General features: G+C 49.3%; 6 protein-coding genes across 6 annotated transcripts; 2 read left to right on the top strand and 4 right to left on the bottom strand.

The window, feature by feature from the left end:
• Window positions 1-573: 573 nt before the first annotated feature.
• N7503_003416 (MFS transporter) lies at window positions 574-2,186 on the top strand (the record flags this gene model as incomplete). The annotated part of the gene is made up of 2 exons (XM_057062963.1): window positions 574-945; window positions 1,008-2,186. 2 exons carry the CDS (start codon window positions 574-576, stop codon window positions 2,184-2,186), a joined length of 1,551 nt encoding a protein of 516 aa, XP_056923878.1.
• A 581-nt stretch (window positions 2,187-2,767) lies between these two features.
• On the top strand, window positions 2,768-4,669 carry N7503_003415 (bestrophin family protein; the record flags this gene model as incomplete). The annotated part of the gene is made up of 7 exons (XM_057062962.1): window positions 2,768-3,034; window positions 3,128-3,275; window positions 3,355-3,439; window positions 3,493-3,618; window positions 3,677-4,026; window positions 4,085-4,258; window positions 4,311-4,669. 7 exons carry the CDS (start codon window positions 2,768-2,770, stop codon window positions 4,667-4,669), a joined length of 1,509 nt encoding a protein of 502 aa, XP_056923877.1.
• A 545-nt stretch (window positions 4,670-5,214) lies between these two features.
• N7503_003414 (uncharacterized protein) lies at window positions 5,215-5,763 on the bottom strand (the record flags this gene model as incomplete). Its single annotated transcript, XM_057062961.1, has 2 exons — window positions 5,215-5,554; window positions 5,609-5,763. The coding sequence occupies 2 exons, from the start codon at window positions 5,761-5,763 to the stop codon at window positions 5,215-5,217; spliced, it is 495 nt and encodes a 164-aa protein (XP_056923876.1).
• A 382-nt stretch (window positions 5,764-6,145) lies between these two features.
• On the bottom strand, window positions 6,146-6,584 carry N7503_003413 (DUF167 domain-containing protein; the record flags this gene model as incomplete). Its single annotated transcript, XM_057062960.1, has 2 exons — window positions 6,146-6,307; window positions 6,372-6,584. The coding sequence occupies 2 exons, from the start codon at window positions 6,582-6,584 to the stop codon at window positions 6,146-6,148; spliced, it is 375 nt and encodes a 124-aa protein (XP_056923875.1).
• Window positions 6,585-6,976: 392 nt separating this feature from the next.
• N7503_003412 (sugar porter family MFS transporter) lies at window positions 6,977-9,183 on the bottom strand (the record flags this gene model as incomplete). The annotated part of the gene is made up of 7 exons (XM_057062959.1): window positions 6,977-7,681; window positions 7,740-7,777; window positions 7,838-8,487; window positions 8,547-8,691; window positions 8,747-9,027; window positions 9,079-9,102; window positions 9,158-9,183. The coding sequence occupies 7 exons, from the start codon at window positions 9,181-9,183 to the stop codon at window positions 6,977-6,979; spliced, it is 1,869 nt and encodes a 622-aa protein (XP_056923874.1).
• A 1,409-nt stretch (window positions 9,184-10,592) lies between these two features.
• Window positions 10,593-12,297, bottom strand: N7503_003411 (glutathione synthase; the record flags this gene model as incomplete). Its single annotated transcript, XM_057062958.1, has 2 exons — window positions 10,593-11,873; window positions 11,933-12,297. 2 exons carry the CDS (start codon window positions 12,295-12,297, stop codon window positions 10,643-10,645), a joined length of 1,596 nt encoding a protein of 531 aa, XP_056923873.1. The 3' UTR covers window positions 10,593-10,642.
• Between the last annotated feature and the right edge of the window lie 420 nt (window positions 12,298-12,717).

Raw genomic sequence — 12,717 nt, 5'->3', positions numbered from 1 at the left:
TTCCGACGATCAGAAAAAGGAATTTGATCACGAACCGTTTTCCTGTCACGTTAAGGTTATGCCGCTGGTAACCTTGATGCCACCCGCAACCCTCAAAATTTTCGACGCAAATTGTATTTCGCATGACCAATGGGATCATATTACTACGGCAACTTTGAATTCTGATATGTATGGGATTCATTTTTGCTAGGCTGAATGGCATGGAATCGGTGACCGTGCGGGGATTGGGGCTGATGATCACTTGGGGGCCAACCCACTATGCCAGTAAAATGCCGTCGATATGTTGGCGCTTGTGCATACCCTGGCCCTATGAGCCCCAGAGGCTTACGACTAGGCCATAGAGCGGAGATCGTTCCCTTGTTATGATGTGCTAGTGTGATTTAATTTGCGAACTAGAGATCCTGCTCATACCTGCCCATGTATACCAGCCCATAAAAACCCTGCCTCGCCTGAGCCTTTTTTATTCTCCCAGGTTGTTCGTGATTTCCTTTCATCTTTGGGCTTGGTTGCTGTGGTATACTCGATATTTTTGACACTTTTTCCTGGGTCAGATCACAAGCACCTCCGATCAATATGAACGATACCAGTTACAACCCGTCCACAACGTCGTTCGCCCAGTCATCAAGGACTGAAGTCGAAATGGCTGCGGAACCCTTCTTCGAGCCAAAAGACATTGAGAACCATTCTGACCGGAAACTTTTCCCCGTGACAGATCTCGATAGAGGTCTTGTGGGCTGGGAGGGACAAAATGATCAAAACAATCCTCAGAACTTCCCAAGCTCGAAGAAATGGGGTCTGTTGATGCTTGTCAGTGCCATCACCTTCATTTCACCGCTAGCGTCAAGTATGTTCTCTCCGGCGGTTAGCTATGTGGCGAAGGATTTGCATGTCTCTGATGAGACGTTGCTGTCCTTTAGTGTCAGCATTTACTTGCTGGGTTATGCCGTAAGTCGTCCTGAAATCTGAACTTGAGCTTTCATATTGACCCGAGTTTCTTTGGAACGTAGGCTGGACCACTATTGATTGCTCCTCTGAGTGAGATCTATGGTCGTCGAGTTGTGCTCAGCTGCGGTAATTGGTTTTTCTGCGCGTGGCAGGTTGGTTGTGCACTTGCACCAAACATCACCACCTTGGTGATATGTCGATTCTTTGCCGGAATTGGAGGATCAGCCCCCCTTACGCTGGGAGCTGGAGTGATCGCGGATCTCTTTCCTGTTGAGAAGCGCGGCATGGCAACCGCTATCTGGAGCATGGGACCGTTGCTCGGACCCACCGTCGGTCCCATTGCCGGAGGCTTTGTCGGTGAAACCATCGGCTGGCGCTGGGTCTTCTGGATATTGCTGGCCGCAGGTGGTGCGGTGTCGTTAGGCATCGAAATCCTGAACAGGGAAACATACCCCGTTGTCCTGATCCGCCACAAGACCGAGCGTTCGAATAAGCAGATGGGCCGCACTGATCTCCGCAGCGCTTATACACCTAACGAAGACAAGGTCTCGGTGGGAGGCGCACTCAAGCACGGCCTAAGGCGACCGGTCATTCTATATCTCAAGTCCCCCATTGTCGCGCTTCTCTCCACCTATCTGGCCGTCGTTTATGGTCTGCTGTACCTTTTCTTCACGACCATCACTAGCGTCTTTATGGAAAAGTACGGCTGGACCACCGGTGTCTCGGGTCTTGCGTACCTCGGCATTGGCATTGGTTTCATCGTCGGTCTCGCCGTCAATGCTCTCACCAGCGACCGTGTCGTGATGAAGATGACCAAGCGTAACAACGGGAAATATGAACCCGAGATGCGTCTTCCTTTGATGATCTTCTATGCTTGCATCGTACCTACAAGTTTCTTCTGGTACGGCTGGACCGCCGACAAAGCCGTCTTCTGGCTCGTACCCATCATTGGAATGGCACCCTTCGGCTTCGGTCTGATGGGCCTGTACCTACCAGTACAAACCTATATCATTGACTGCTACCCCGATTACGCGGCTTCTGCGAACGCGACTTTGACCACTGTCCGATCCCTCGTCGGGGCTCTCCTGCCCTTGGCAGGACCGAAGTTGTTCGCTTCCCTCGGGCTCGGCTGGGGAAATTCGCTGCTAGGATTCATCGCGCTTGCATTTGTTCCTGTGCCGATTATTTTCTCCCGCTATGGTCAACGGATTCGTGAGAAGTTTCCTGTTGATTTGGAATGAATAAGAATCCGGGGGCGCAAATATGAGACATGACAGCAGCGCCGATCTCCCCGGGTCGGGACGGTACCCGCAACAGCCCAAACGTCGTGTACGGAGTACAGAGCCCAGTGTACAGTAACTTCTTAGGCGCACAGTATTAGCCTCGGGTACTACTCTGTTGCATTAGTTATTACTAATTAGTTCGTATAAAATAAAATTTTGAAGTTCATTGGAAAAACGCAAATCGTGCCAAGGCCCGTGATGGCGACCCCTGACGAGTCATTCTAAATTTACCGTGCGACGTGGCTATGAAGGCTCCACTTTCACACGCGTTGGAAAGTCTAGATCGACATGAAACAAGCCCCTTGAACGCCGACAGCGCCATGTTTCATTGCCACTGCATGCAATTTTCTCCGACTTCTCCAGCTTGTACTTCTCTTCTTCTTCTTTAATTTCTTCCCTTCTCCGTGTTTTGACAGTCTTTTCCTCTGTACTATTTTCTTTCTTTGATCCACTCTTTTGTGCGAAACCACTTTCGTTTACGATCGTCATCTCTAACTTTTCTACTTTCTTTCCTTTTACTTTCTGTCTATTAACTCACAATGGGGGACGACGCTCCTCAATCGCCTAGCGATGGCACCACCGGAGGCCTTTCCGGCGACACCAACGTCCCTCCGCCAGTCGTCACTGACGTCCACACCGATACCCATCACCAAGCTGCCCCAGCTCACCACAGAGAAAAAGAGGAGCTCTTGCCCCGCGTTAAGGCATTGACTCCTCGACCGACCTTCATGGAGAACCTCGCCAACTCCCGTGATAGACAGTTCAAGCTCAGTCGACAGGATTCGAGTGAGCTGGAACGGTACTTTGTACGTGGACCTGATTTTTAAACGGACAAGTCCCGAAAAAAAGAAAGACGAACCATGGATCGCGATAAAGACTAACACGTTCCGTTGATATAGCACGGACCTCGCGACATGGATAAGCACTCTAAATGGCCCATTTTCATGCGTTTGCATGGAAGTGTCATGCCTAAAATGATTCTGCCCATGTTACTGGTTGCTATCTGGTCGACCATAATCACCTGTATTTCGAAGTTTGTGCATAACCGTGAGTTTGCCCGAACCTTAATTTAAAGATGCCGCGCGTCATACGTATGTGGTTTTGCTGACTTTGCTTTGATCCATAGTCGGTATCAACGACATCCTTCTCACTGTGCTGGGTTTCGTGGTGGGTTTGGCTTTGTCGTTCCGCAGTTCGACTGCCTATGAACGGTATGTTCAGCAAATCTCTCGAATTAATTACTCAAGAAGCTAACGTACAAAAGGTGGGCCGATGGTCGTAAATACTGGTCCCAACTCATCCAGGTATCTCGCAACCTTGCCCGTACTATCTGGATCAATACCGGTGAACGCGAAGGAGAGTTGGGAAAGAAGGATCTTTTGCGCAAGCTGTACGTGGAAATATCAAGCTCAGCTATTCACCACACCAAGACTAACACATTTCAATAGTTCCGCCATGAACCTTCTCCTCGCTTTCGCCATTTCCCTCAAGCACAAGCTCCGCTTCGAGCCTGATGTTGCTTACGAGGATCTTGCTGGTCTGGTCGGATACCTGGATACATTTGCCCGCGAGGCGCATGACCACAACGTTGTTTCGCCTCCCCCGAAATCCACCTTGAAGGCCGCGGGCGAGTATCTGGGTGTTTCGTGGGCTGAGTCGAACCCTCGCAAGCTTATCAAGCGAGCTAAGAAGCCGCTCGGTCACTTGCCGTTGGAGATTTTGCACCATTTGTCGGCTTATGTTGATACTATCGTTGAGAATGGAACGCTTAAGTCTGCTTTGCACCAGGGACAAGCTAGTAAGTTTCACATGCGATTCTATGTGATTTGTGGTTGGAATACTAACGTACCTGTTAGTTACCATGGTGGCGAGTCTAAATGAGGTTCTTACTGGTACTGAGCGGGTGCTGGACACCCCTCTGCCCTCTGCATACTCTATTGCTATTTCGCAGATCTCTTGGATCTATGTTCTGGTTCTTCCGTTCCAGCTGTACAACTTCCTGAATTGGATTACCATCCCTGCTTCCATTGGTAAGAGTTTCCTGAAACACACAGAAGAAGACCTCTACTGACAAGTTCCTAGTGGCCGCGTACATTATCATCGGTCTCGCTACTATCGGCAGTGAAATCGAGAACCCCTTCGGCCAGGATGTCAACGATCTCCCACTCGACACATACTGTCGCCAGATTGCCCTGGAACTTGATATCATCACTGCCATGCCCCCACCCAATGTCGATGACTTCATGGAGCGTGATGATAACCTTGTCATGTTCCCCTTGAGTCCTCGCGGCATCACTGAGTGGCAAGAGCGGAGCGTTGAGGATATTCGTGCTGCCTTGGCTGCCAAGGTGGTTGCGAATGTGAACCAAACGCCCGCTAACTCAGATGATGACTCTACCGTTGTTGGGGCTGGATCCTCGATTGGGAAGCAATCTGTCTAAATTGCTTTTTTTTTCTTGTTGAGAAAGGAAGATGATAAAAGGTGAAAAGTTCCGGAGCTTCAGTCGATGGTGGTGGAAGACGTGCATTCTATTTCAGCGGCCAGATTGATCTTGTTTTTATGGGCTTGAAAGCGTGAGAGTTACGGCGTTTTCATGAGAAAATTAGAAGTTTGAGATTTGCGTGTCCAGACTGATCTTTGTTTATAATTTTGATATTCATCAGCTTTGATTGATCCGTTGTTTGAGTACCCGTTAATGTCGCCTGGATAGACTTAAGGTCGCGTCGCGGATATCTCGACGGGATTGCTTTGCGCGCAGCGCAGCTGTCCGAAGGACTTTCTGATTGGCGTAGACGGCTTTGGAAAATTTGGCCCGCGATTAGGCCAAGATTCCATCGGGACGGTGGTAGACAGGCGGCAAAAGCGCTCTAGGCAGAGACTTGCATGCCTTGACTTGGCAATAGCTGCCAAATTGGAAACACGCCGAGTCAAAAGCTCGTAGCGATGCTCCAAACGAACGTGAAAAGAACAGGGATGCCATTCCAACTAAGGAACGAACAAGTCCCGTCCAGATCCAGCAACAAGTGCGCCCAAGTAATTTCCCTTAGCGCAAACCCTCCACGCGACACTTGCACTTCCGTTTCCGCCGCCGCCAACCCAAGAGCTCAACGCCGCAACAACAGCCGCTCCATCGTCGCGTGGAACACGAACCCAGGCAACGCCGTACTTTTGCGCTTCAGTAGACGACGCAGGCTCGACTTTCAGGACGTCAATGGGAATAGATGTGCCCGTGAGACCGAGGAACTGGGACAGGGCAGAGGATAGGTAGGTGCGGGCGGAGAGGTCGTCAAGAGGTTGTAGAGCTGGAGAACCGGGTTGGGGAATACTAGATTTTCATTTGTCAGCTATGATTACGGTAGAACTTTTGGGTGTTGCGCACAGTTGTAGCTTGAGGTAGGTCCATGGTGGGTTGCGCGACGTGAAATGAATGGTGCTGCTGGCTTCTGCTGCTTTCCGCTTTGAAGCTGTGGAATGTGCCACGGAGTCCCCTCCTTGATCCTGTGTGGTGTCCATTTTCTGGGCTGGTTGGGGCATGATGTGTGTAATTGGAGATATTCGTTTGGGAGTTGCAGAAAAGCGGAATTTTACGTCACGGGATTCCGCAGCTACATAGAACAACACCACTTTGGTCGTCGACTGATTTACCAAACATGCTGATCTAGAGCCATTTTCCTCAGAAGCATCAATTGGTGATTTCGCGCTTGTTTTCAAAAGAGTTCTTCGTCGCCGATGATTCAATCAGTATTGTTGAAGGCATTTTGGGTATAGATCGGCTCCCGGAGCTTAGCTTGACTTCGTCCCCATGGCCGCCCCGAGTACTGGGCATCCCCACGCCCGGAGCACGCCCTGAAGGCACACGGCTCGTCCAGTCTTTAACCATCCCACAATTGATCGTAGACTAGCTTGCTGAGTCTGCTTATCTGGAGTGTTTTATCTCGGTAGCGTCAATAAGTGCTTGTGTGGCTTGCTGTAGAAAGGCGGCTTCGTCGTCAATCCGTAAATCAGTAATGCGCAGTGTTTTCTCGCGTGCCTTAGCTCCGCGGATCACTTCAACAGTAGATTTGGGGACTTTCAAGACCTAGGATGTCATAAATTAGTCTTTAGCATTATTGTTGCTTGGCAGCTTCAAGTGGCAAACAAACCTCTGCGATAATCTGGGAGACAGCAAGATTAGCTGCTCCGTCGCGTGGAGCCGCAGCGACCGATACGTCAATTCGATTTGTCCCCAATGCAGCCACCCGGTTGGCGGAGGAGTTGGGCTTCACATAACAGGAGAGGTGTAGGTTGTAAATACCTCTTGCAGTGCCGCGGGGAGGACACTTTATTAAATGCAGAAAAGGGATTTTGCCGTTCATTTGGCGAAATGTAGGGGTGTTGAAGTGGTTGAGTTCCAGTGGTGACAAATATTAGTAATTTAGGGTGTACAAGCTTGCAAAGCCACAGAATGTTTCAGTAAGTTCAATTCTTGTTATCGAGCGCACGAGACTGGAGAATACATTGCAAAACCTAATCGCCACTAATATTCGATGTTCAAGGACGGGGTAGGAGAAAAGGTAAGACGGATAATTGACATGCTTCTTCAATGCAATGAGTAGGCCCTCCGAGGGGGTTCCACAGGAAAACAAACAAATGGGATAGATACTGGACAATAGTAGAATAGAGTTAATGGAGCTGGAAATTGGGCCAATGGGAACCGCAGTCAATGGGAAACTGTGAGTGGAGATTGTCAAGCTGGGGCTTGAAACATCTAAGCCGATTCAACCTGCTCAGGAGTCTTTTTATGAGCTTCAGTGGGGGAAAACTCGGTCTCATCCCGATATGCACGGTCTCGATACAGAGGGGGACACTCGTCAATCTTGCGCATGAAGATGTAGCGCTTGATCCACCATGGAAGCACGACGGTCAGCTGGTACTTCGCATGAGTTCGTGTGGGTACGCCAAACACATAATCCAGCTCCTCAAGAGACCGTTGCATTGTCTCGGGCAAGAAAAGGAAAATGAGAACGAATGCAACAAGATTGAGAAATGCGTAGAAACCGAAAGCGCCCTGGGCAGTGAAAGCGCGCAGCATGTAAGGGAAGGTCAGCGAGAGGACTGACGCCCAGAAGTTGTTGGTCGCAACAGCCCAAGCCATGCCAATCTCACGATGAGACTGAGGAAAGACCTCGGCGGAGTATGTGAATGGAACAGGGCCCTCTCCTGGGGAATAGAACGCATCGAAGAGGTAGATGAAAAAGGCAACGAGACCAAGGTGTGCCTTGTTGTTCTTGGGAATCCAGAAACAAAACCCAGCTGCAAGTAGGGTCCAGCACATCTGTGGAAATGTGAAAAGCAGGAGACCTCGACGACCAAATCTATCGATACTCCAAACGGCAGGCCAGGCAAACACAAAATTGATCAAGCCAAACCCGAATGATGCGAGCAGAGCGTTGATGTTGTTCGCCCCGGCCAGCTAAAAGTCTATCAGCATGGATAACCAATGGCGATTTCACTGAGATCTTGGAAATTACCTGAAAGATAGTCGAAGAGTAAAATGCAATGATGTTGACTGTCATAGAGAGAAGCCATCAGTGAAATTTTCTGCTCAGGTGATCAAAGAGGAACTTACTTCCGCACATCTGCTGTGCAATCATGACTATGCCTGATGCCTGGGTCGCACGTCGCAAGCGTGGTACAGTAAAGAGCTCCTTGAACCGAACGAGTGCATTCTCAGTGTTAGGGTAACCAGAATCCGCAAGCGTGCCTTTCTCCATGACAAGCTGCGCATGGATCATGTAAAGGTCCCGAGCAGCTTGGAGGGAGCTTCTCCGGAGACGAAGAAGCGAATTGTACGCATCTCGGTGTCTTCCTTTGATCATCAGCCAGCGGGGTGACTCAGGACAGAACCATACACCGAGAACCAGAGGAATTGCAGGAATAAACGCCGATCCAAGTTGCAAACGCCACGAAAGCTTGCCTGTGTTGGCAACTGCCAAGTTCGCACAGGTTCCGAGAAAGATGCCAAAGGCTGTCCACACTTGCCAGCTCATAACTAGGCCTCCACGGATGTTGGTGGGTGCATTCTCGGCAGAGTAGACAGGAACAGTAACTTCTTTCAGGCCCATTCCGATCCCCAGAAGTATGCGACAGGCCACTAGCTGAGGCCAAGTCTGAGTGAAGGCAGAGCCGAGAGGTGCAAGAAGACTAAAGATTGCTGCCAGGAAAATCGTGCCCTTGCGGCCAAGGAGGTTGTTGAGGGGATCCGACAGCCAGCCAGCACTACCACGAGAATCTTAGTTAACATTGGAAGAAAGTTTGTATCATGAAGAAATACTCACAATAGAAAGATGGTAATGTAAGGTGTCGCATTGATAAGTCCAACAATCCATTGGTTGCGGGTGCATGTAACATGATCCGGGCAGGCAGGGGCATTGTTGGGGATGCCAAAGACAACGTCAAAGGTAAGATTGGCACCATTGGAGCCTGAAACGGTCAACTTCAAGTATATAAGCCAGTGAAAGCTCTACAGTCCACTTACCAGTTTGATCCCAGCCTTGAATGGCTGCCGCAATCGAGTTCAGAATAATGGTGTAGTACAGGGCCCAAGGCTGCCTCCAGCGATAGTTGGCCTCCACATGCAGGATCTCATGCTCTTGGCCATTCAGCAAAGGGGAGGTTCTGGCTGCAATGGGGTCCTGACCAGCCAAAGCACCCTTGCGAAGGGTGGGCAAGATGTCTTGCAACCCGTGGAGCTCGGCATACTCCTGGACGCTGGACATCAGCTGATCGTGCGGAATACCCTCGAGCGGGTTAGGAATTCTAGAAGGAGTTAGAAAGTAGAAAACATAAATCCTGGGACTCGAGACTTACTCGGCCGTAACATTGTGGGTCATGCTTCATATCAAGTCGCGTCAGTATATTCAAGACTATGTATGGTTTCAATACTTACCCTTCAGCCTGAAATTTGGAAGCCATCTTGGTTTTTGACAAACAAAATTCACAGATCTATGCTCCTTGGGGAGATCAGAGCTCAAAAGTGGAATGCAGTATGCAGTAATCAAAGTTACGGAGACGAGTGGGAGGCGATGTTGCTAGGAAAGAAGGTATGAAGAAGAGAAGTGTAGAAGAGAAGGAGAAAGATACACGTTATCAAAGGACGCGTTTACGAAGATCACACGATTGAAAGATCACAACGTGGGCAAGGACTACCATGGGTTCCGAATGTGGTAAGCTCTCACTTGGTTCCCCGTGATCGTCGCTAGAGTTCCTAATTCTTACTTCTATGGAACCTACATGATACCTAAATGAGTATCAATGAAGTAGAGAAGCACAGAGCATGCAGTGTATATTGTCAATTGGTCTATAAAGATATGTCGAGATTAATGGAGCACCATGGAACTTTGAATGCAATTAACAAGATGAGTAGCTCGAAGTCCAACGATTTTAGCCGAAACAGTCCCTCAAGCCAAGCAAGTCGTAGATGCTGTGTCATATCTGATATACTAAAAGAACCCCGCAGTGGATCGCCAAGCCGGTCTAGGGTCTAGCGCCAGACTTAAAATGTAGGTAAAATCGGATATAGTCCGACTATGAGCTAACTCGTAAATACCTACGCCATAGACGTTCATGCAATGCAGAGCGGTAATCAAACACCTTCAAATTCCAGCGTAGTCCACAGAGTAACGTGAGCAAGTAGGTACCTGGGGATATACTCAATATTATTACTCTATGAATCTTAGATACTGCGCTACTTTAAATGCGGTTAAAGAGGGGTTTCAATTAGTCTTGTGGTGTTCAGCTGAAAAGCTCCCGTGCAATACACTATCGGTTCCGAAATCATCGAACCACCCAGGTAGGTTGGGGGTTGCTGTAGCTGACATCCATCCGCTGCCTCCCCCAGGGGAGGATCAAACAACTTCTTGAACCAGCTAACCTCTCTTGGTCAACCTCTGGTGGTTAGAGCATGCGTGCAGCTCAATGACTAGATAAATATGAATTTCAGTCAGAGTTGGGGGCATTGCTTGAACAGTCTTTGACCTAGTCAGGGGTGGTGAAGTCTGAGAAGGATGAACGCGGACCACGTAGTCGGGGCTCAAGAGCTAGTAGATATCGTTACAGGGTTATGTAGGAGCGATAGATGGAATATTCAAGTTTCGAATGTATTTACATTATTCGTTCGTCTATTGGTAAGATACGCGCATATGGAACAACTGACAGTGGCGGGGAAAGCGGGGAGACGATTGAATTGATCTGGCTCGTCACCAGAACTTGAACCGGTCTTGGTCCTCTCAAGTCACGGGTGCCAAATTCATCCTCACCCCATGCACATCCTAATGAAATGTTCAGTATCCACCTCTCGTCGCTCTTCATCTTAATCGTTACTCAAGTGTGGCCATGAGTTCTCAACACAACTCACCACACCAACGACCTACCCCTAGTAAAGAAGGACACTGTCTAGGCTAGAAAAGCCAGCGGCCACTCCGCCTTCATTAACTTCCTTTCCTTTGGTTCGCAGTAGCCATCCACCTTCGTCATTATGGAGAATCTTTCCTGTTTTTTCCCAGAGGATAGTGCCGTAGACTCCTAGCTCTGAGATGACGTTTCCACGGAGAACTTCACCGTCATTTCGCAGAGCGACATTCTCGGCATTAGCCGCAGGGTTGATCAACTCCATCAAGACCCAGCCCTTCCAATCTGACTCGGGAAGAGAGCGCAGGAAATCCGGGATCTCTGCTTTGTAGACGTTGTTGCCTCCACCCTCGCGCTGTGGTTTCAAGACATGCTTCATGGCAGTTTCAAGGTTGAGAGCCAGGTCTCTCCCTTGTCCACCTGCTGAGAGATCATACTGTGGAGCAAACGTTTCACGTAATCTGGCAACGATGGTAGGGTCAACGTCCTTCAGGAAACTGGACAGGTGATCGGGGCCTGTCGGCTCTGCCAAAACTTGTTGAATCTTCTTACACCCGGCCAATTGGTTCAACACCGTGGGACACTTGATGGCTGCGGAGCGTTCCAAGTGTGTCCGGGCTTCCCAATCACGGCTGGATGTGTATTCATCGGGAGAGTAGTACGCCCGAAGATATACAGTTGTTACTTCAAAAGCAGATTCTGGAAAGTGTGGGGGGTGGTAAATTAGTGGGCGAGAGGAGTTATCGGCGGGGATAGATGTCTGATCCAAGATTTGGTTGCTTTTCACACGGAAGGTCGGGACTTTATGGAATCCTGTAAGTCGCTTCAACAGGGCCAATTGATCGAAGACGTTCCGCTCTCCATCCTGGACTATAAATAGTACACACAAAGGAAGCCCCGGTGAAGACTTTGACGGTCCGTATGCCTTGTGTGCTTCCGCAAGACCCCCAGAGAGAGTTTCCACAGCAGTGTTATCAGGCGGTATTCCGGATTGGAGGAGAGGGTGAGGCGGGTAGGTCAGCGGGGTAGACAGGAGCTCCGTATGCAGCGATCTCACGAGAGCCGACAGGCCACCGAAAGATGAGGATATTGTGTTGAATTCCACTTGCTTCAACCCCGGAGCATTGTTCGGGGTGACGTGGGCCATGTAGTCAGAACGGTAGAGACCTAAAGAAAGGTCTTGGACGTAGCCTTCCTTCTGCACAGTCAAATGGGTTTTCCAGAGATTTGCAACAAAGTCATCGACATCGGTTAGACTGTGAATGCAGACGTTTAGTATATACACCTCAACAGTTGAAGATTCCCGCTATCCTACTCTTCGATGATCTTCCCTAGCCAGTCTTCGTTGCATGTAATTGCCGCATAGAGTTGGTTGTAGACCGTCTGCAAGGCCTGAGCTTCCTGAAAGCAGACCTTCGGAAATGGACTGGGGAACAATGACACCGGAGCATTTGTGGCGAACACTCCATTTGGGTCAGCATTTTTAGGAAGAACTGCCGGCGAGGGTCGAACAGCTAGGCCATTTTGAATTGCCCAGTCCTTAGTAGCTGTGACGAGGTACTCTTGCTGTTCCGAAGACAGCTGAGGAGGGTAGTTGGTATAGATTGACTCGTCCATGACCAGGGCGTTCAACTGCACTCTGTAGGCAAATTGGAGAATAATTGCTAAGCAAAAACCCAAGTGGCATCCCCCCGCAAATATGATTTACAATCAGACGCATGGGCTGACCGCCCCACACTCACCGCCATATACACCGCCTTTAACAATATATACTGCCGACAGAAAACCACCCGTTACCTATCTGGGAAATCTTCAATTCACTTGATGTTGACCTTGTTTTGTATCCCTCACCACACAACGCGTCTTTTACATTGTTTTTTTTCCTTGGGAATCCTCTCCGAATACAAGGACCCACTTTTACTCGTCTTCTCATGACATTCCTTTGTGTTTAATGCCAGTTTCAGCCAAGACTACGCCTCCCGGCAAGTACTAATCCCCTACACGTGGGTTCATTCCGGGGGGGGCGGTAACTGGTGAGTTTCTAATGTTGATTTTAATGAAGGTGGATGGCCCCACATATGAGCTTGACTGACAAAACGG

The sequence above is a fragment of the Penicillium pulvis genome (genome assembly GCF_028828015.1).
Source record: "Penicillium pulvis strain IBT 33274 chromosome Unknown contig_1_segment0_segment0, whole genome shotgun sequence".
Classification (NCBI taxonomy): domain Eukaryota; kingdom Fungi; phylum Ascomycota; class Eurotiomycetes; order Eurotiales; family Aspergillaceae; genus Penicillium; species Penicillium pulvis.
The sequence above is the reverse complement of the archived record's forward strand: the minus strand, read 5'-3'. Positions and strand labels throughout refer to the sequence as shown.